Raw genomic sequence first — 20,765 nt, forward strand, 5'->3', positions numbered from 1 at the left:
TCTACATTTCAATCCGGAACACTCTATAATGTTGGCTTGAAAAAGAGAAGATATACTGAATAAAATCAACTTTGATATAGTTGATTATTAGAAACTTAAAAAACAAAAGTAGGAAGTTATAAATAAACATAAATAATAAATTTTACTATCAGTTTTACAGATTTTCCGTTAGGTTATTTTATAATATTAGGTTAATCTTATTTTACGCATTTGAGTAAAGTAGAAATAAATGAGGAATATTTTTGCATTAACGAATGTTCAAATATCGGGGCTGTATCACCTAATCTCGGACATCTTGTCAGCCTGGTTTTAAATGGCTGTATCACATATTTTATTAACTCTAGAATCAGAATCTAGAAAAATCTAGTTTTGCACGCAGTTGTGGCAATTATTCCTGATTCGTGGCCCTACTAAAAATCAGTTTCTTAGAACATGCCTTTAAGGGATTGTAAAGAACCTTTTCACTAACTGAACTATAAGGTCTACATAACGCATTTTCTACTATGGTTGTGGTTATGTTTGGTAATTTATAAATGATGCCAGTAGACAAATTCTCATAAAGCTTCTTCTGTGAGCTGTAGAGTAGCATTTATAGTTTATGTACATTATTAATGCTGTTCTATCTTACAGATAAATTTTAATTATATATAAAATTTAATTCCATATAAAATTGCTCTATAGTATACTTACCTTAAATTACACTTTATAAAATATCTTAGATGAGAATCAGATGAAAAAATATATAGATATAAAGAGATGAGAAATAAATAAAACTGGCTCGCTCTTGAGACAATAAAATATCTTTAAAAACTGTTACAAAAAAAAAAAAATTAAATTTTAAAACATACAAAAAAAACTCAGATCTATTTTAATTTTCCTAACTGTTTCATTAATGTGAACGGGAAAAGGCTGATTATATTGCTCAAATGAAAAAAGTCTCGAAATTAGAAGGGAAAGATTTTGGAAAAAATCCTTCATATCACTATTCAAAAGCAATTTTTTGAAAATCACGTTAGCTTATTCACAAAATAATAATAATAATTGGAGTATAATGAAAAATTCGACCTTTTTGGGGGGGAGGGGGGAGATTTTCTTCATGTGATTTTGTATAAAAATTATGATCAAAGTCCCAAAAGTTTTGTAAGAACCGTAAAAAGCGAAACTTCAACAACAGATATTTTTATTTCCTATATATTTTTGCGATTTCAATCGCAGATAAACAAGCCAATTTCTCACCATGTGAAATTGCTCAGCATGGGATTCTTAGTTCGGTCATTTTCATCACCAGATGTAATAATTATCTCTCAAATGAATTCCAAAAATATTTTCCATTCAAAGAATTTAAGTAAGATCAGAGAAAGCTGTCAAAATTAATTTTTCTGGTTTCATCCGACAATATTATTTTTTGTTGAAGGATTAAATATGAATTGAAAAAACTTGCAACGATGACAAAATAAATCACAATTCATTTTTATGTGTGTAATAATATATTGCCAGGTAATAACGTGGAATATTCGTCAATGAAGGTAAACTAGTGAAAAGGAAATATGCTTTGCATGCGGTTTAGAAAACGATGACATTCTTGGGAAACCCTGTCTTTAATTCAGAAGTGCATTTTGTAATCTTTAAAATCGGAGTACCTCAAAAGCACGCAATTATTTGCCCTGTCAAATATTCCTGGTTTGCATCCAAAGCTTAATCTATGCAAAATCTTTTTTTTTAAGTCCTTCAGACTTTGTCCCATTTATTCAGTCGAATTTAAAAGGTCTTGACTAATGAGTAACCCACATTTGCATTCAGGCTGTTCGGGAAGAAGATGCACTTCGATGTGTGTTGGACAACGAATCCGTTGGATAAGCTGCTGAGAATGTTAAATGCATTCGTTTCATTTTCTTTTCCCATGTGCTAAATGAAAATTTCATGGACTCAGTTATAAAGACCATGAATGATTTAATTTTAATTTTTAAGTTTAATAATAATACAGAAATTTTTACCGTATATGAACTCACGGGCAATTCAATTTAAGTGGTTAAAAGAACAATGATCTCAATACCATGAGCTAAAACAGCGTTGTATCGAATGATCTTTAATTCAAATTAAGATTCTGTATTAATTCACGGAGTGAAAAATCTATCGTTGTCAAATTTGCAGAAATTCTTGCTGACTTTTTCTAGATTGGTTTCCAAAACGGTTAATTGTTCTCTTTAAAAAATAGAAAACAAATCTATTTTAGAACAATCAGAATCTCCAGAAAAGTGTAAGGGTACGATGCAATGCTTTTACCTTCTAAATCGTAAAACTGAATCTGTACAAAGAGTATGCTTAAGATTTTCGAAAAATTACTAAATAAAAAAAGGTTGTAAAAAATGGAGATAACTAGTCGAACTGAAGAACAATTTTTAAAAACTTGCTCTTATTAGTGAACTAAAAATATTTTTTATTTTTTTTTATTTTCACTGTTTTCTGCTTTTTAGTTTTAAATTTATAATTCATTAGGGATTCTTGAAATCAATTGTTTCCTCAAATTCAGTGCCAGGTGGCGCTACTGCAATGGAATAAAAATTTTACTAAATTAATTGGTTAGTTATTAAGTACACTCACGAGGTCGGGGGAAGAAACCACACAGCTTTATTTTGCTGTCGTTCATCCTATATAGAAACTAAAGTACCTTTTTAAATGCAATAATTTATACTAAAAGAATTTAAGCTTGAAACGTTGTTCATAAGAGAATATCTACATATTTAAAATTACTATAGCTTTAGACTTTTGGTTCATAAATTCGAAGAGACAGGTTAATTTGACGTGAAATGTAGCAGAGAGAAGAAAGCAATTGCTTCAACGACAGTGGATGATATAACTTAGAACTGTGAGAAAAGCCAAACAGCGTTTTGAAACGCCTATTGCATATGGAATTTTCTGTATTTTAGATATGCCTGTCTGCACGGTTCGTAAATTTTATCTATCATCCAGTAATTCTATCCAATCAAAATTGCGCAAGCTCAGGAGTTGCTTCCTGCTGATCTGCCAACACGAGAAGCTTTCGGCCTGCAATTTCTTGCTCGAATAAAAATTGACAATACATGGCCATGGAACATTTTGTGCATAGAAAAGCCCATTTCTATCGATATTCTCTCAATATTCAAATTTGCAGAATATGGGCAAGATATAATTCTTTCAAATATAACCATTGTCTCTTCATTCTCAAAAGGCCATTGTGTGGTGCGGGTTCACGGCGGCATTTATTTGATCCTTTTTTCCTAGAGGGGATTTTTTTTTCTTCGGGTCCCATAACCTGTATAGTCATTGGGACACGTTATGGATCTCTTTTGCTCATCCAGCTCATTCCAGTACGGAAAAAGCGCGGGAATGTATGGATAGCACAGTTTTTTTATGCAAACGGCGCTCCATCGCACATTGCAATAACATTGAAGCAACTATTGAATCTGCATTTGGGAAAAGGCATAATTATCACTTACCATTTCCCAGCAACCCGGCCGTCACGATCACCTGACTTGAACCCTTGCAATTTCTGACTGTGGGGTTACCTACAACATGTTGTGTACTGGAGTCTGGTTGCGAGCTTACGTGATTCAAACGCGCATTACGCAAGACATTCATAATATCACTGCTGAAACACACCGATCTGTTGGGGAGCTTGCTATTTTGCATTTTCAGCTCGTAGGAGGAAATGGGGGACAGCATATTGAATATTTCTTAAGCAAGACTTTTGATCTGACTTCCTTTTCTGGATGGTTTCAACAATCTTGTTTTTTCTACAGTTTTTTTTTTTTTTTCCTTCCTCAGAAAATTAAAAACCGATTTCATCTTTGCTCTTTCTGCGGTTTTTTGGCGCAGAGATGATTAAAAACTTTTTTTTCCTATCTGCTGGGGCATCATCTGATTCTGTTGGATTGGCTTTGAACAAAGAGCGCCACGACAACATGCCGCGTCTTTTAATTATCATCTTATGATGAGTATAGTGCCATCTCTCAGTCAACTTTTGAGTTTTTTTCCCCCTTTCTTCTTCAAAACAAATTCCCATTGCTTCACGTATACCCTCTTAAAATATCAGATCATTCTGATCTGAGGTTCTTTTTTTACAACCTTCCGAAAATGCAACCTTAATTATAATCACCCTATATACAGCATTTTCTCATGAAGTTTTTATTTCAATTATTTAGGTGAACGATGAGCATTTCTTTTCGTTGAATACGATAGTCATTAGCAGTAATGGATCAGTGGATATATCTATACAGCGGTGACTGATGAATATAAGTTCAGAACTGGAATAATTGGTTTGTCATTCATAATAACAACTATGAAAGAGATATAAAAACTGATTTTGATATAAACATTTTGGTTAAAGAAGGCAATATAGTGGCATAAAAATTAATCGTACGAAACCCAACTACCAGCTCGCAAATATATAGATGAAGAATGATAATGGATATGATGACGTGATTTAAAAAGATCAGGACATAGTAAAACAAAAACAGTTGTATACAATTGTAGTGCAATAGCACACAGTATTACAACAAAAATAACAAAAAGCCACCCCTCATGCCAAAATTAAAGCAACAATAGGGATAAGATTGTATATGGAAAATACAAAAGAAAATACAATAATAAATGCAATAAAAACAATAAAAATGAAAATAAAAAAAAATCAGCCCTGTTGAATTCTTTCACAAATGTTTTTAGCAATTATGCGTATATATATATATATATATATATATATATATATATATATATATATATATATATATTAATTTAACGAGAGATAGCGGATTTTCCAATTTTAAACGAAGAAAGTGGATTTTCAACATTTGTTCGTCTAAAATAAAAAAAGCTGCTTATGGATCCAGTTGAACGCAAAGGAATTTGCTTTATCATGCTTCCGCAAATGCATAATGGACTGCAGATTTTGTAAAAATGAAACGAATATTCTAAAAATGGACTATGACCCGAAATAAAATATATCAGTGTTTTATTATGACAAAGTAAATTAAAATTGACATCAGGAACATACCCTCACGCCAGCCATGATACCTTTGTTAGAACTCTCCCAAAATCGCTGCCAGTTTTTCAAAGCGTAATTTTTGTCTTTTAAGGAAATAATGAGATATGAAAATATCTATTACCATCAATTGCAGCTAATTTACCATGATGATTAGCAAATTCATTGCTAAAATTATTGCGTGCTTTCACCCAGGATAAGCCGAAACCTTTCCTTTTAATCCGATCCTTTCAGCTTTACTATAATAATTATCGTTAGCAAATTTCAATCTACATTTACTGCCTTTCAAAAATTTCATAGAGCGCTATTAGTCAATATGTTGATTTTAATATTATTTTCCAAGGTTCAGACACTTGGAAATTAATTGCGGGAAACTCTATATAGAAAACTGAATTATAATGAAATAATTAAAGGAATTATTATATTTGAAGATGGAAAATGCGGCTCCAATATGATCATATCAATCCTATTCCCATCTTATCATCAATCCCATCGCCATCGATGCTCGCTTAAAAATCAAGAGTTTAAATTATTTCGCATAATTTTGCTGTTCTATGATTTAAAGCAATATAATTTTTCTTATTATGCTGACCCAATTTGTTTATTTCTGAATTAACAGCTGGTATTGATTGCCATTTTGTTCCAAAATTGAAAATTGATTAACACATTTCCGTCGTCTATATGGAGCGAAGGTATTCCAAGAAAAATCACTTAAAGCATTGATGGGGCCAGTCCGATAATATTTAGAAATATTTGTTAAAATAACTCGATGAATAGAAGGCAATTTATTAATTTGAATTTTATTTAAATATCTTCCCCCATGCATTAGAGCCTTATAAGAGGGATTTCTCTACTACAATCTTATGGCAATCTTTAAATAATTTTATATCAATTCCACATTTGGAGCCAGAAATGCTATTAAAATTGCTAATCGAAGCATAAATTATTTGGTATGACAAATTGGCAATATGTGATGACCAAGTCAATTGGTTATCTATAATAGAGTCAATGACTTTTACACTCAATGGATAAGACTCCTGCATTCATTGGTATATATAGGGAATGAAAATGATTCTCAAAGTCTTGTTTCTCCTTCACATTTTTGCTCACATACAAACAGAAATTTACAAATAATTTTTTCAGATTCTAAAAATAGAGATTCATTAAAATCATTCATTAATCATTCATTTAGAAGACCAAACATACCTTGAATATTTTAACGATTACAATATAAGAGGAAACAAAAACTGGTTTTTTCTGTGAAGAGATCCCTGACAGATTTAAAGCAAAATGATTACATTCAATCATCCTTCCTTAAAAGAAGCATGTAAATTTTTTGATGCAGATTCCTTACAACCTGTTATATAGTGTCTTTGTGGCTTCTGTCTTGATGAGTTGTTATGGATAGATAACGAGTTTCAGGACACCGTTTCATGACTTTCATTATTCAATCTTGTCCTATGAAAAATTCTAGTAGTTCAGAATCGGTTTCAAAACTATTAAACTGCCTTCCCAAATGGTCAAATTATTAACTGAGGTAAGTCATGACATTGCGTATCGTTCTGTAAAATGTATTCCAAAAAGCACAATTTTATGCAATGCAAACAGCGTAAACTAGATTTTCATGAATTCAAAAAATTACATATTTTGACTTCATTATTGCTGTTTTGTATAAAAAAGGAAAATTTATTTTTCTGTTGTCTTAGAAGAGATACAGACGAATTCAGCTGAATTATATATTTGATCTTTAGATGAGCGTGATTTTTTTTATTTTTGTATCTTAGCCATGAGAGCCTGTTAAAGCAATTATGGTCTTACAACAAACACATTTATGGATTCAAAATTTGACTTTCATAACAGTGCGCTTAATAATTTATGAAATTCCTTTTACGACAGAAAAAACAATTTTTTAAAATTTAGAGATCCGATTGTTTAAAGTTCATTTTAGAAACAATTTTAAATTCATTTTCATAGAGAAAATATTGTGAAACCAAGTACGATTTTTATATACAACCTGTCATGTGAATGCCAAATTATTTTTGTGAGAATAGTGAATAAGTATAAAATATTATACATAAAGTATAATATTATAAAGCGAAAATATTATATTTGAAACAATACTTTAATTCTAAATTTAAAATAATATTGTTATCAAAAAAACATTTAAAAATTATCTTTAAACCCTTTTAAAAAATTTTACCCACCCTTTAAAAAAATTTTAAAGAAATTTCATGGTTATCAAACGCAAGTAAATAATTAGATAGAAATCTTCAAATACTCGGAGTTATATCATTAAGAAAAGAATCACCTTGTCATACAAATATAGTGAGTAATTGTGACGCTTCAGAAGAATGATTAGGGGTATACAGCAGAGTAGCAAATAATTTACTAACTTAAAATAACTGAACAGTGTAATAAAAAATTAAAGATACAAATTAAGTAAGCTCATAGCTTATTGTTCGAATTTCACCCTGTACCCCGTCGTTGTCACATGATGTATAACAATCTCTGTAATATTAATAGACTGTCTGTTACATTTGACTTTGTGGAATATGGATAATAATCATAAAGGTACACATTTCTCTGAAAATATTGCGTACTGTTTTTTAATCTCTATCAGAAAAGAAGCATGACAGAACTTTTGCTGCATGAAAACATACAAGTTTGACATAAAAACATCTGAATGATGACAAGATACCGCAAACTATTTTCCAAGCTTGCAATAAAATGGTTAAAATTTCCGTCATTTTTAAGTGGCAACTATTCCAAAAACTGGTAATCAAACAATCAATTATTGAACTTGTGAAATTTTGCTTAATGCTGGGAGCAACGTATTTCGAGGCTCTTACGAGTAAGCAGCTGAGAAGTTAAGCACTGTGGGGTATCAGACGAGTTTGAAGGTCAACACAGTCGTATTTATAACAGTCCTTATTTCTACGCGACTTGCTCTTCTGTTTGTGCTCCCCCCACTCCCGTCTCGGGCAAATACACTCGTCTGTCTGAGGTCGAAAGTCAATCATCAAAGCAAGCTCCCCATCTGACAGCTGTGTTCCTGAATGGAGTATGTATATATGTAAGCCGCCTAACGTCTTGTTTTTTAATGCAGTTGCTGCAATATTTAGTGATTTAGATTATGTTAGTTGCCATCTTTTAAATCTGGTTTCATAACAAAAGAAAAAAATTTCGTTTCTATTCTTTCTGTAATCTCTACCTTCATTCATTTGTGTTTTATTTATTTTTATTGCAAGTCAATAATTTGATTTAAGCCCTGATTTCTGGATGCTTGTGACGTATAGTTTTCTTTATATTTGCTTAAACACACCTGCTGAATTCGGTTTTGAGACTTGGCTCTGAAAAGTAAAATGGGTTGGACGGATTATGAAGATAAAAATAGTTTCAAAGCATTAAAGGATGTTGCAGAGAGTTTTCCGATGAATTAGTAAAGATAGAAAACCTGATACAGTGTCATTTAACATTAATCGTGGGGCTAATTTAAAAATAAACTCAAATGTATTTTACAACTATGAAATCTATTTGTGATAAAAGTTTTATCTCTTAGCTCACCAAAGAACCGTAAACCTAACTGAAACTTTTCAATAGTCACAGAAAAAACTCATTCTAAATATTATGAATGAGCTGCATTTGATATTGAAACTCATTATGTTAAGGAATGTTATTTGTCTGCAACTATAATAGCTAGTAATAAAAGCATAAATTGATGCATTCTCCTTGTTTGAGTTATCATGCAAATATATTATCACTTATGTACAAAGCTTAAAATCTAAAATCTGTTAAGAGTATACCTTAGTTTCAAATACACAGAAAAACTAGTTAAAATCTTTTTCTTTTTTTTCCCCCAATGCAAACGATTGCTATATTGAGAAACACAAAATCGGCCTTTAAATGATGTTAAATAATTATAAAGTTATTTTGCTTAACTCTTTTAAATAGGTTTAAGGCATGAAATTCATAATTAAAAGCAAACTGGAGTTTTTGAATAAATATTTAAATACTTCAATAGGTTATCAATTGATTACATTCTGCTCTCATGATTAAAAGTGCTAATTATTTTATTCTCATCTGCCAACATATCATCCATTTTTCCTTCATCACGCTTCGACCGTCACACGAGCCTTGACAGCATATATAAAGTTTCATCATCTGTTAAAGTTTCATAAAATCATCATTTGCTAATGAAATAAAATGCTATATATAGCTATCCGTATATTTTTGTATTTAATTTGTTAATATATTTCATGCATGAAAACTTTTAATTTAAAAACTGTTATTTTAATTTTATTAAATATTCATATTACTTTATTTTGGTTAGACGACATGTCCTATAAAATGAGAAAATGTCTTAAGTTTCTATTCTTTTGCATCACATATGATTAGTTCCATAAAGTATGATGGATGTATGTTTTTTTAAAAAAATTAATAAATAAGGCTTTTTTTGTTAAATTGCTAACATTGGCGCGAATTTTTATAGAGCCCATTAGAGAACTTTATTAGAGCCCATTAGAGAATTAGTATTTGTTTCACATCTGTCGAATAATATTCAGAACCCATTTAAAATTTTCTGGTGAAAAATTTCGCCTTTAATTTAATATTTTATCAAATAAACTTGGGAATTATTTTGAAACATAATGCAGATGCAATTATTTTTATAAATATTTTTCATACGCTTTAATGTTAAAATTAAGGCAAAAATTTCAATTCATTTCGGACGGCAAATTATGCGTGGAATGCTTAATTTATTCAATAAGCTTATTATATGATATTTGGAAATTGTATTTGTGTGTTAATGAATTCTTTATGTTACTTCATGTTGTTTCCATAGATTGTAGAAAAAATATGATAAAAAGTGTAAGCTGTCCCAAAATTCACGCGAGACTTGAATTTTGTGCCATTTTTGAGATGAAGTACTGTCACAGAAAAAAAAAAAAAGACAGCATGACTGCTGAAAGTTCAATGTTATTAAAAATGAAACAATTCACGAAAGAACAACATGCTTTCATTGTTGAGCATTGTTTTAAAAATAATGAAAGTTTGGTAGCTATAGTTCTTAATTTTCGTACAAAATATAGTCGGTGCCACATGATATCAGCATGAAAAACAATTCAATTATTGAATTAGTCATTTCGTGGCCGTATAATTTCTCGTTTTGGTGATCAGAATTGACCGCCTAGATCATGCCACAGAACGCCGTTGGATTTCTTTCTTTTTCTTTTTCTTGGATTTCTTTGTTTAGGGAGTTTTGAAGTGTAAGGTTTATGTCAACAAGCCCGCGACAAACCACGCTTTGAAAAAAGAAATTGAGTGATATATTAAAGGAAATTAATCACATTTATGCAAAATGCTCCATTAGGAAAGATAAAAAATGTTGAATTAGCGTTAAATCGCATGATCTGGGCGGTCTAATCACCAAAACAGAAAATTACACTACCAACAAATAACTCATGCTGTAATTGAATTATTTCTCAGGCTGAATGGCATATGGGACAGATCCTATTTTGTTAGAAAATTGCGAACTGTAGAAGCCAAGCCTCCATTATTTTTAAATATTACTCAACAATGAAATCACATTGTTCCTTCGTGTAGCGCTCCATTTTAAATAACCCTGAACTGTCAGTTACGCTGTATCCCCCCCCCCCCGCCGTTGACATCTGTTTCTCGCACAAATGCACAAAATTCAAATCTTACATGAATTTTGGCACAGCCTACACATCATCTTTATCATATTTTATTATCGTTGGAATTTCACTAATACTTGGAGATACAGAGCATTTGCCTGTACTTTTAATTAAATAATATATTTTGTAATTAACTCAAAGTTTCTCGTTCAGACTTTAAATTTTGTTGATTGTACATTGAATAACTATGGAATTCTTACTGAATAATTGCCGTGTTTGATGAATGCTTTATAACTAAACCAGCTTTCAAATTTTTATTCAGGTCTGTGTTATAGAAACGGAAATTAAAGGTCTGTAAAATAAATGAATGAACATTTAAAGTGATATTCTGCCAATTGCGTTCTACCTTTCTAACAAGCGTATATTTTTAGAATATGGGTCTTCATATATATTTTTAGAATATGGTTATACAAATCTTTCGCATTCAAAAATCATTTGCAGTGAATACTAAGTTGCCGGTAAGGCACGAAAAAAAAAAAATTGATTTACAATCATTCATTAGTGGAAGAAATGTACCACTTCTTTTGTATGTTTGTAAAATAAAATGTAGCATTTCTTGGTTATTTATAAATATTAGTCAATAATAACGTGAAATGTCTGTACTGATACATAAATAATCGCAAAAAAGAAGATAGCCCAGTTATTTCCCTTTCTCTATTAGAAACATATTAACCGTAACACTTAAATTATTATTTCTTTCAAACAACCAAGGATTTATTTAATTTTATATCTTCCTCTCATATAACAGAACTTCTATTTTGTTGCTTTGAGCGTAATGACGATTGAGGCCTAGGTGTAATTTAAATAAAACTTTCAATGCTTTCGAATATTTGTTTTGCAAAAGAGATTAAAACTTCTGGCAGAAATTTTTACAGTAATATTTTGTCATGTATGTAAATTAGTAATAATTATAATGTGTAAATTGTAACTTTCCATATGCTTTTAAAGTGTCACACAAATAAAAATCCTATTGCTGAAGTCTGGAGAAAATCTAAATATAGAAACGATTCCTTAATGGAAAATGTCAAATATCTTCCAATGTAATCTTAGTATATTAACCAAAACTCGTTGTCTAGAATGATTTTTCTATGAGAAATTTATTCATCACATCAGAAAAGGATGTAGCCCTTGGAAATGATAAATTTGTGCAATTTTAAATACTTAGAAAATCTATTATGAACATTTTTGGTACATAAATTTTTAGTACCCATTTTTATCAATAAAACTATGGTTTTAGTTTCGATATAAGATGACTGGCAGCCGAATAAAGTTTTTTTTTTTTTTTGTGACTGTATCATTTTTTTAAGCATGTGTCAACTGTTTTACAAATCGTTAGGTTTTTTTTATTGTACATATATGCAAACTAATTGTACATAGATAAAAAAGCCAATAAAGTAATTGAAGTAAAGGAAAATTGACTTAATAGAACACACTTACATGAGATAAACACTTATCTTATTCATTTTTTAACAGCGAAATTAAGAATAAAATTTAAAAAAAAAATCTCTTTCCCCTTTTTATGTCTAATATGTATTAACATTATAATGATTTGAAGTTTTCTATGTAATACTTTTACTTAATTTGTTTCATGTCTGTAATGAAGAAATATTATAACCGATTTTTCTCTGATTTCTAAAGGCTAGAGTTTTAATATTAGTTATACGCCTCCTTTGAGAAAAAAAATTAATTTGAAGATTAAATAATATATATATTAAGATTGAAATTGAAAATAAATAAATAAATCAAAACAAATTTACATTTTAGTGCAGTCATGAAAAAAAAAAAAAAAAAAAAAAAAAAAAGGAAAACCTCTGTATTTTTTATATATAGGATCGCATCTGCACAAATTTAATGTCGATGGAAATGATCCGAGGTTTGTTGAGATAGACAAACTGATTAACCAAATTAATTAACATAGCTTATTATTTATGTTGATTAGCATAGTTAATCAACTATTCGAAATTTTTCCATTGAGACTATCATTTTTTTAACTGAATTAATTTGCCGTACTGAAATTAAACTCTCAATGAAATTTTATGGAATTCTGATTATAATTTCGATAGTCACAAGTTTTTGAAAAATGCCACTTTCAATGTTAAATGAGTCTGATGAATTTTTGGCGATATCAACTATATTTTTATTATATTAACTGTATTTCTCAAAATTTTGTTCACTCACCTAAAAAAAATGATCATTTTTTATAAAGTCGCGAACTAAATACAAAAATAACACAAATTTAATTTTTTTTTATGAATTTTTAAAGATGAATGTGAGAAAAAAATTAATTGTAACAGAATAAAATTCTTGCATGGAAGCAAAGCTGACATGATAAAATGCTGGAATCCAAAAAATTGTGCGGATACTTTTCGAAATATTCACAAAAATTGTTAAATTCCCACAGTAGATTTGCAAGCCCACTTTTTAAGGGACCGTATATTAAATTTATTTGTATTTAAGATCTAATTTTCATAAACCACTACATCCATTTTTTACGGCCATTATAATATAGTAGTTAGTTAAATATTAAATTTATTTTCAGATCAGACGCTTTTAATTAAACATGAATCTTGCTTTCTCTTAAAAAATAATTTTTTTACCACGCAAACGATATAAAATTGTATGACTGATTAACTGCTGGAATGTTTAATTAATTTTTATTCTTTGCCAACATTTATCGTTTGCAAGCAAATGAAATCGAGATCCAAAGAAATCCATGGCATTTATTCTCATTCAATAAATTTATTAACACTAAGATAAGAAAATTACTTAGGACCTATTATATATATATTCAATGGCTTAATGTTGAGCACTCCTTCATTAATTTCTTTAATTAGGTTGATAATATTTTTAAAATATCCATAAAATGTTTCCCTCAGTGTTATGGAATAATTTTCTCTTTGAAACAGTGTTTATGAAAAAACATAGTTTTGGAACCTCTAATTCGAGATATTGTAGCATGATAATTCGCTTGGTTCAATTCGTTTGTATTTATTTCACTTGATTACATCAGCTGTTGCATAACAGAAGGAATGTCCATCACTGTCATTCTTACAGTAGCTAAAAGTAGTAAACTAAATAAATCTTCTATTCGATTAACAATTGTTTCCGCCTGAAAATAAAAGACTATCCCTTTAATAAAAACCGATAATTTCATTGACAAAATGTCTTTAAGGTACCCGCATCTCAACAACTAGCAATTTTTGAGGGGGGGGATAAATGAAGCAACGTTTACCTTTCGTCATAAAAATTAAGATGTATTTTAATTTCTTAGGGTGGGATCAATTAAAAAAACCCTAAATGATGAATTGATTTTAAAAAAAGGAAGTAAAGTAAAGTTCTTTTTATTTCCTTAAAAGTAAAGGAAATAAAAAGAAAATAAATTTGTATTTTGATAAATCATACTCATATTAAAGATAAATCTGAATCATGTTCCGGTAATAAAAACGCTGAAAAATTCTTTATTTTGTTATTAATAAGCTGAGAATTATTTCATATACGGACCCCGATGGGTTAGTTCTTTTTGGTTGGAGTTTTCAGGTAACAAAATTAAGTATATCTCAAGAACTACTGCGAATTTTGGAACTAAATTTGTTATACTTACATAAAAAGACTTACTGAATCCAATTATTTAAAAAATCTCGATTTCCGTATTGGAAAAATTTTGATATAATGGGTAATTAACTCGGTTGATCAGTTTGTTTATCTCAACAAACTTGTCCCTTTAAGCCATTCCCACCGATGCCAGTTTTGAGAAGATACGGTAATAAATCATAAAGTTACAGTTCCTTTTTTTTGACGACTATACACTGATAAAGGTGCGTTTTGAAAAACTATTTTTATTGAATTTGTAAACATAAAAATTTGCATTCCCAAGCATTATGTTTTTTGCGACTTGTGACAGTAAGAATAAGAAGATATTATTTTTTGTACATGTACTAAAATTATGTACGACTTTTTCTTCTTATGAAATTATAAAGCGAATTCTTCATTCTACGACAGAAATGCTTGAGTAATAGTTTTGCAGTTTTGTCATAAGGATTAAAATGGCGCTTGCTTTAATCATAAAATATCACAACGTTTAAGCGCCATCGCTCAGAGATCGGATAGACCAGTCATGCAATATATTCGTCAAAAGTGACGTGTAAAATATTTTTCAATAAATAATATTAAAAGTTTGTTTCTCATGAATATTGTGAATTAAAAGAATTTTAGGCATGCAAATAAAATTACACATTGCTATCATTATTTGTTGTATCTTCAACAAAGAATGCATTTTTTTGGATGTTTCGTTCCTCTGAGATAGGAAAACTAAAATAAAATAATCTCTACTTATCCTGTTTCAATTAGACATGCAGTTTCTGTATATCAAATGCAAAATGATATCAATATTTGCCTTCGAATAATCGAGTCTCAAACATAGTTTTTTTATATTTCTTTTTCTTTTCCATTCCCCATTCTTTTCCAAAAAGGCCATTTTTATTCTAAAATAATTTCATAAAATATTGATAAAGAGAAAACAAAACGCTGAATTCATGAGACAAGTTCAATTCTATATTTCCTTACTGAGTCATTCATTCACTAATTTTTATTTGATGATCAGTCAATTTTTTCTCATATATATCTACTTGTAAAATACATAGGTCAATAACGTTAGAAGAGGAAAAATAGTATTATGTTTCATCCTATCGTAAATTTATAAACCTTTATTGCTGAGTTGGAAGAGGAGCATTTGGCTAAAATGCTATAACTTCGATTCTCTCTGTTGGCTATGCACTCAAACATCAAACATTCGTCAACTGTAATTTACAATCATGTGTAGATTTCATGTAGAATGTGTTTGCTATAGCGCGGAAATAGCAAACACATTCCAATAGTAGTAGGGACTTAAGTACCAATACATGCCTTTACCACATCATTGTTTTGTTTCAATTGAGATCATTTTTATCAACAAAGCTATTTTAGAAGATTTTTAATAAGAAGCCATAGTTTTGCTGTATTACTGAAATGAATAAATTCAAATGATGGAGTGATGAAGTACAGAACATTTTTGGTGCACTTAAAAATGCTATTTTTTTTTCATTGTTTGTTTTTAATGAAAATTTTCTCCTTTCAAAACTTCGATACATAATATACATCCTTTTAAAGATTTTACATTTTCTTTTCTTTAAATATAATTTACTTTGAAATTGGGACTTTTTATGTGTAGTATAGAAATAGTCATTTAAATATTGCTTATGCAAAATGAGAGCGAATCTAGAATGTATTATTGTGTAACACGTGTTGGGGTCATATTGATATTTCTGTCATCATTTGATTTATTAGATTTTGATACCATGCATCATAATTAAATAAGGTAAAGAAATGAAATATAAATACATATAATGTTAATGCCACTAGCCTCAGTAAATTTTCTGGTTGAATAACGTTTCAGAGAAATGTGTGCTTTATTTTTCACTGATTTTGTAAAAGAGCTGAGGGTGGAAAGTGAAAGAGCCCCATTTAATCCTCTGGTTTTATCGATAGAGATCTTTTTTTATGAGCTAATTATAACTTAATAATTCTTTTATTGTTTCTTTTACAGAGCGAATTCGTCAACCAATTTGACAATGGGTGAATCAATGTTGCAAACTGGGCATGTTGTCAAGGACAAATGGCAAGTGGTGAGTATACAGAAGCCTCATTTAATAGAGAAAATTTGTTTCAGAGTTCACAATTAGAGAAAGAATTTCTGGCGGAATTTACACTGAGTGTCATTTTTAGAAAAGGTTTCCTGGTAAATTTGTTTAGAGTCAAATTATTTAACGATTAGATTGATTCAAACTATTTGGATGTGATATGGACTTTAGACAGCCCAAAGGGAAATTAGTTTGAAAGGAAAAAGGCTCTTAACAAATCATTTTAGTGTCTGTTTGAAACAAAAAAGTATTCTTTTAGCTTTTAATGTACAAAAGCGATTTCAGTATCACACAGTCTTATTTGTAAGTGAAGACAAACTCAGGGGGATGATAGAGTAATCATAAAAAACATCTTTTCTTGATGTTTCAAACCACATTTAATTTGTAAAATTTTTTATACGAAGTACAGCCCAACCTGTAATCCAGGCACCTTTTCCCATTCCGCACCTCCACGCTCTCAGATGTTGGATTGAACACTGTCATATCCCTGCAGAGTCCCTGGATCTCAATTCCTTGGATTTCGTAGAAGTGATGGAGAATTCAGTGGACATCAACAATACATCATTATTATCGAGCCTGTCGGCTGTGGGATAACATTCGCGGACACAATTCGTTTCTCTTTGTCTAGTACTGATCAGTTCTAGACAAAGATATATAATCATTCTGTCGAATCTTTTTTTCTTGTAATATTTCTGTATTTATTTTATATACCACTGGCTATGTTTCCTTCATGCTGACAAATATAGTTCATTCTCGGATTCAGAAACCCCCGCGCTTTTATGCATGCGTCAGAAGGTTTTTATTTGGGCAAAAAAGGAATGAAAGGAAAATATGTTTATTTTTACTATCAAGGGGAACTCAAATTCTTAGAAGGAGTAGGAGGTTCATCTTTCAGTTCACCATCTCTTACCGAATTATAATCATCGAAGAATGCTAATCTAGGGATCCTGAAACGTATAGTAAATATTTTTGTTCTTATTGTATCTTCCTTGACGTTCTACTTCACACAGGTATCTGCGGCCTTTTCATCGATAAAATATGTTTTGCAATGCAATGCTTTATGGTAATTATTGATCTTTTTGATGTCTGCCATTATCTGTCTGAGTTCGTTGTTGCTTCAAGGCAAGGTCGCGCTTTCCTTTTCTTTCTTATGGATGGCAAATAAATCTATTGAGATCTTTTATACACCGTTAGTATGTCATAAATCATATAATGAATTATTATTTTAAAAAAACGATTAATAGCAACTGCTACTTCTGATGAAGGGAATGTATCGATTGCTCTTAATCATAGTGTCAGTTTTGATGCTTCATCGAAATTCAAAGCAATTTTCTATGGTTTTAAGTCGATATTGTATTTTTGTTATGTTAGTGAGTCAACTTTTTCAAATTTGCATAAATAAAATATTTTATATGTACCTATGTATGAGTAACTACGACATCTGTAAGCAATGTCAAACATTTTTCAGCTTCTTGCAAAAAATAGATGTGATAAAAATTTCCACACTGCAATCAAAAGATTTTTCTAAAACTAGGCATTATAATACTGGTTCATTGCACATTTTTCTTGTAAAACTGCATTTTCTTCATCAGTATTTGCGAAATTAGCTACATCATATGAATTTTTATAATTTTTTTAATAGAACCTAAAGCAGAATTTAAATAAGATTTAAAAACAATTAAAAAATTTGATCTAAGATCTTCCCGATTACATTAAAATGAATATATATATATATATATATATATATATATATATATCTTTTTAACTTGTATGTGTTGTTTCCTATGAAATATAGTATTGTTGAATATCACAGCGTGTTGAGAATTATAGCATTTTTAGATTGACTAAATTGCTAGAGAACGATACTTAAATAAAATATTAATTAAATGAATAAAAGAAATAAAGATTAATAATTGAGATTATGCTATGTTTTATTCTACATTGAATAAAGTTCTTTTTTTATGGATGTAGGGTTTAAAATGGATAGCATATTGAAACTGCTAAGGAAATTTCAGTGTATCAAAGGGGAAAACATTCAGGTCTTAAACTCGAATTCTATAGACTGCTTCATTTCACACAATTCTGCTAAGCTTAATTTATGAAAATGTAAAATTGAATATGGGTTGAAATTGAGATAATAATATTACTCATATTACACATAAAAATGCCTGATGATCGTAGAAAAAATGACAGAAATAACTGTAGTTAGTCTAACAACTATCTCTTTTTGTCTTTGGCGTTCTCATTGGAATAACACTGCTAATGGTTGCTTCAAAACATTCACTGCATTTAAAACCTTTAGTTAATTGCTAACATTAATATCACACACACACACACACACACACACACACACACACACACACACACACACACACACACACACACACACACACACACACACACACACACACACACACACACACATACACACACACACAATATATATATATATATATATTTGGGAAAATAAATTAAAGATAATTTATTGTTAAAACACTTCTTAATTCTTTTCCCTCATTGTCAAGCAAACATTTCTTCTTTTATGATTTTAAAATTCCTTTGTAGACAAATATTGACCAATAACCCACGTAGCGTGCAGCAACGTCGAAAGACAGAAAAGGAGAGCATGGGAACGCGTTCAACCTTTTTAGGTGTTATAAAAGGGAATTTTGCTGAAATATACCTGAGCCAGCGTCTATTAAGCATGTCATTTTTATTTGATATGGCAGCTTAATTTTAGAAAGTTGTTACAGAGGCGATTCTGATAGGCGTAGAAAAAACTAAAAACCTGAGCAACTCAGAAGTTAAAGCAACTATGTGTGTGCGCGCTCGCATGTGTGTTATTTACTGATTCAGCATTTTTAGAAAGGATCGAGATACCGTCCAAACTAATGGAATATTCCAAATCAAAATAATTTCAGAAAAATAAAGTATTAAAATTTGAAAAATTTCTTAAGATATGTATTTATCCCCTCTCCCTTTTTGACATGCACAGGAGCGTTTTTAACTAAAGTACCGGGGTAAATTTTAAGAAGATAGTCTTGAAACTGGAGAAAAGGGCTTGTTGTGATCAATGCAAACATAATGTAATTCAGTGAAGTAGGATTTCAGTAGGACATACGAAACATGCGCATCCACCCTTCTTACATATGAGGATCGTTTCAGTTTCACGTTTCTCAACTGCAGGTGATATATGATATGGAGATAGGTAAGTACAATTTACTGCGACTAGTTTTTATCCCATAAAGAGACTTTTATGGTGAGCCTGGCATGTTTGGATGGAAAAACTTAGAAAATGAACAGGCTTACTGATCTTCAAATTTCTAGTTATCTGAGATCGCTATTGTCAAAAAGTGATTCTTCTCTATGTGTGTCTGCTCTGAAATTCGGGCTTCATTTTTATGGTAGATAGCGCCAAGTCACTTCATGCACTGCTAATTAGTTCCTGGAAAATGGAAATATCATTAAAATTGTTTGATCAGTGTATATCCCTACATTAAATCTCATTGAACGTCTGTTCAATACTTTTACGAGACGTCTTTTGGATTCGCCGGAGAACATCCAATAACTGAAATAAATGTAGATTGACTCCACTTTTTCCGCAACAACTATTGAATAATATACGACTAATTATAGAGAAACGAAGCCAAGCAATCATTTCAATGAAAGGAAGTCATACCTTTTACAAAAGGACATCTATTTTTTGGCGATTCCATACTGTATACTTTGTATTCATTTTCGCATTAATTTGTTTTCTTCATCCTTAGAGTACAAAATACTTTCATCTGAATTTCATGTCCTCCAAGTGATTTCTTGTACTGCACGGAATTATTGCAAAAAAAAAAAAAAAAAGGAGTCGTTGCATAATTTTTGCATTCCAATTTTTCAATATATATTTAAATGCCCTTTATGTCGCTTTGCAGTGTTAAACTCTGTTATTTTAATAAATAATCGGTAAAACGTTAAGAAATTTTTGGCTAGTTTCGGCGAAGTCCTTTGTCTCATTATTTTATTAGCACTAACTGATGTTAAAACCAAAACGCCATTTCCTTATTCGCACAAAAGCCCTGATTAAATTGAAAACAAAATTAAAATGAAACGAAATCCGTAATTACTTCATAATGTTTATACTTCTACTTTGATCGACATCTACCACTTAATCGAATACTTGAATCGGCTACTTCTACTCAAATCAACAAAAAGTTAATCGTTGATGGATTTAGTCCTAAATTTAATTTACATTTTTAATTTTAATGATAAAAAGATATGCCAATTTTTATAGATCTAGCATGAGTCGTATTTGAGTTATCACTTTCATATGCGCCGGAAAAGAAAGATTGGCAAATTTCCCATTGATTCAAACTTTGAGAGAAATCTGCA

At 30.1% G+C, this 20,765-nt stretch overlaps 1 protein-coding gene across 4 annotated transcripts in view; it reads left to right on the forward strand.

Annotated features, from left to right (window-relative positions):
• Positions 1–20,765, forward strand: part of LOC129958529 (tau-tubulin kinase homolog Asator-like) — a 109,835-nt gene that overhangs the window by 57,795 nt on the left and 31,275 nt on the right. For 3 of the 4 annotated variants that reach the window (XM_056071065.1, XM_056071064.1, XM_056071066.1), the window contains exon 2: positions 16,292–16,370. In XM_056071065.1, the coding sequence (XP_055927040.1) occupies positions 16,292–16,370 (79 nt within the window). Of the gene's footprint in view, positions 1–8,000; positions 8,091–16,291; positions 16,371–20,765 lie in introns of those variants that run through there. The other variant, XM_056071063.1, reaches the window with a different exon arrangement.

This window comes from Argiope bruennichi, chromosome X1 (genome assembly GCF_947563725.1).
Source record: "Argiope bruennichi chromosome X1, qqArgBrue1.1, whole genome shotgun sequence".
NCBI classification, from domain to species: domain Eukaryota; kingdom Metazoa; phylum Arthropoda; class Arachnida; order Araneae; family Araneidae; genus Argiope; species Argiope bruennichi.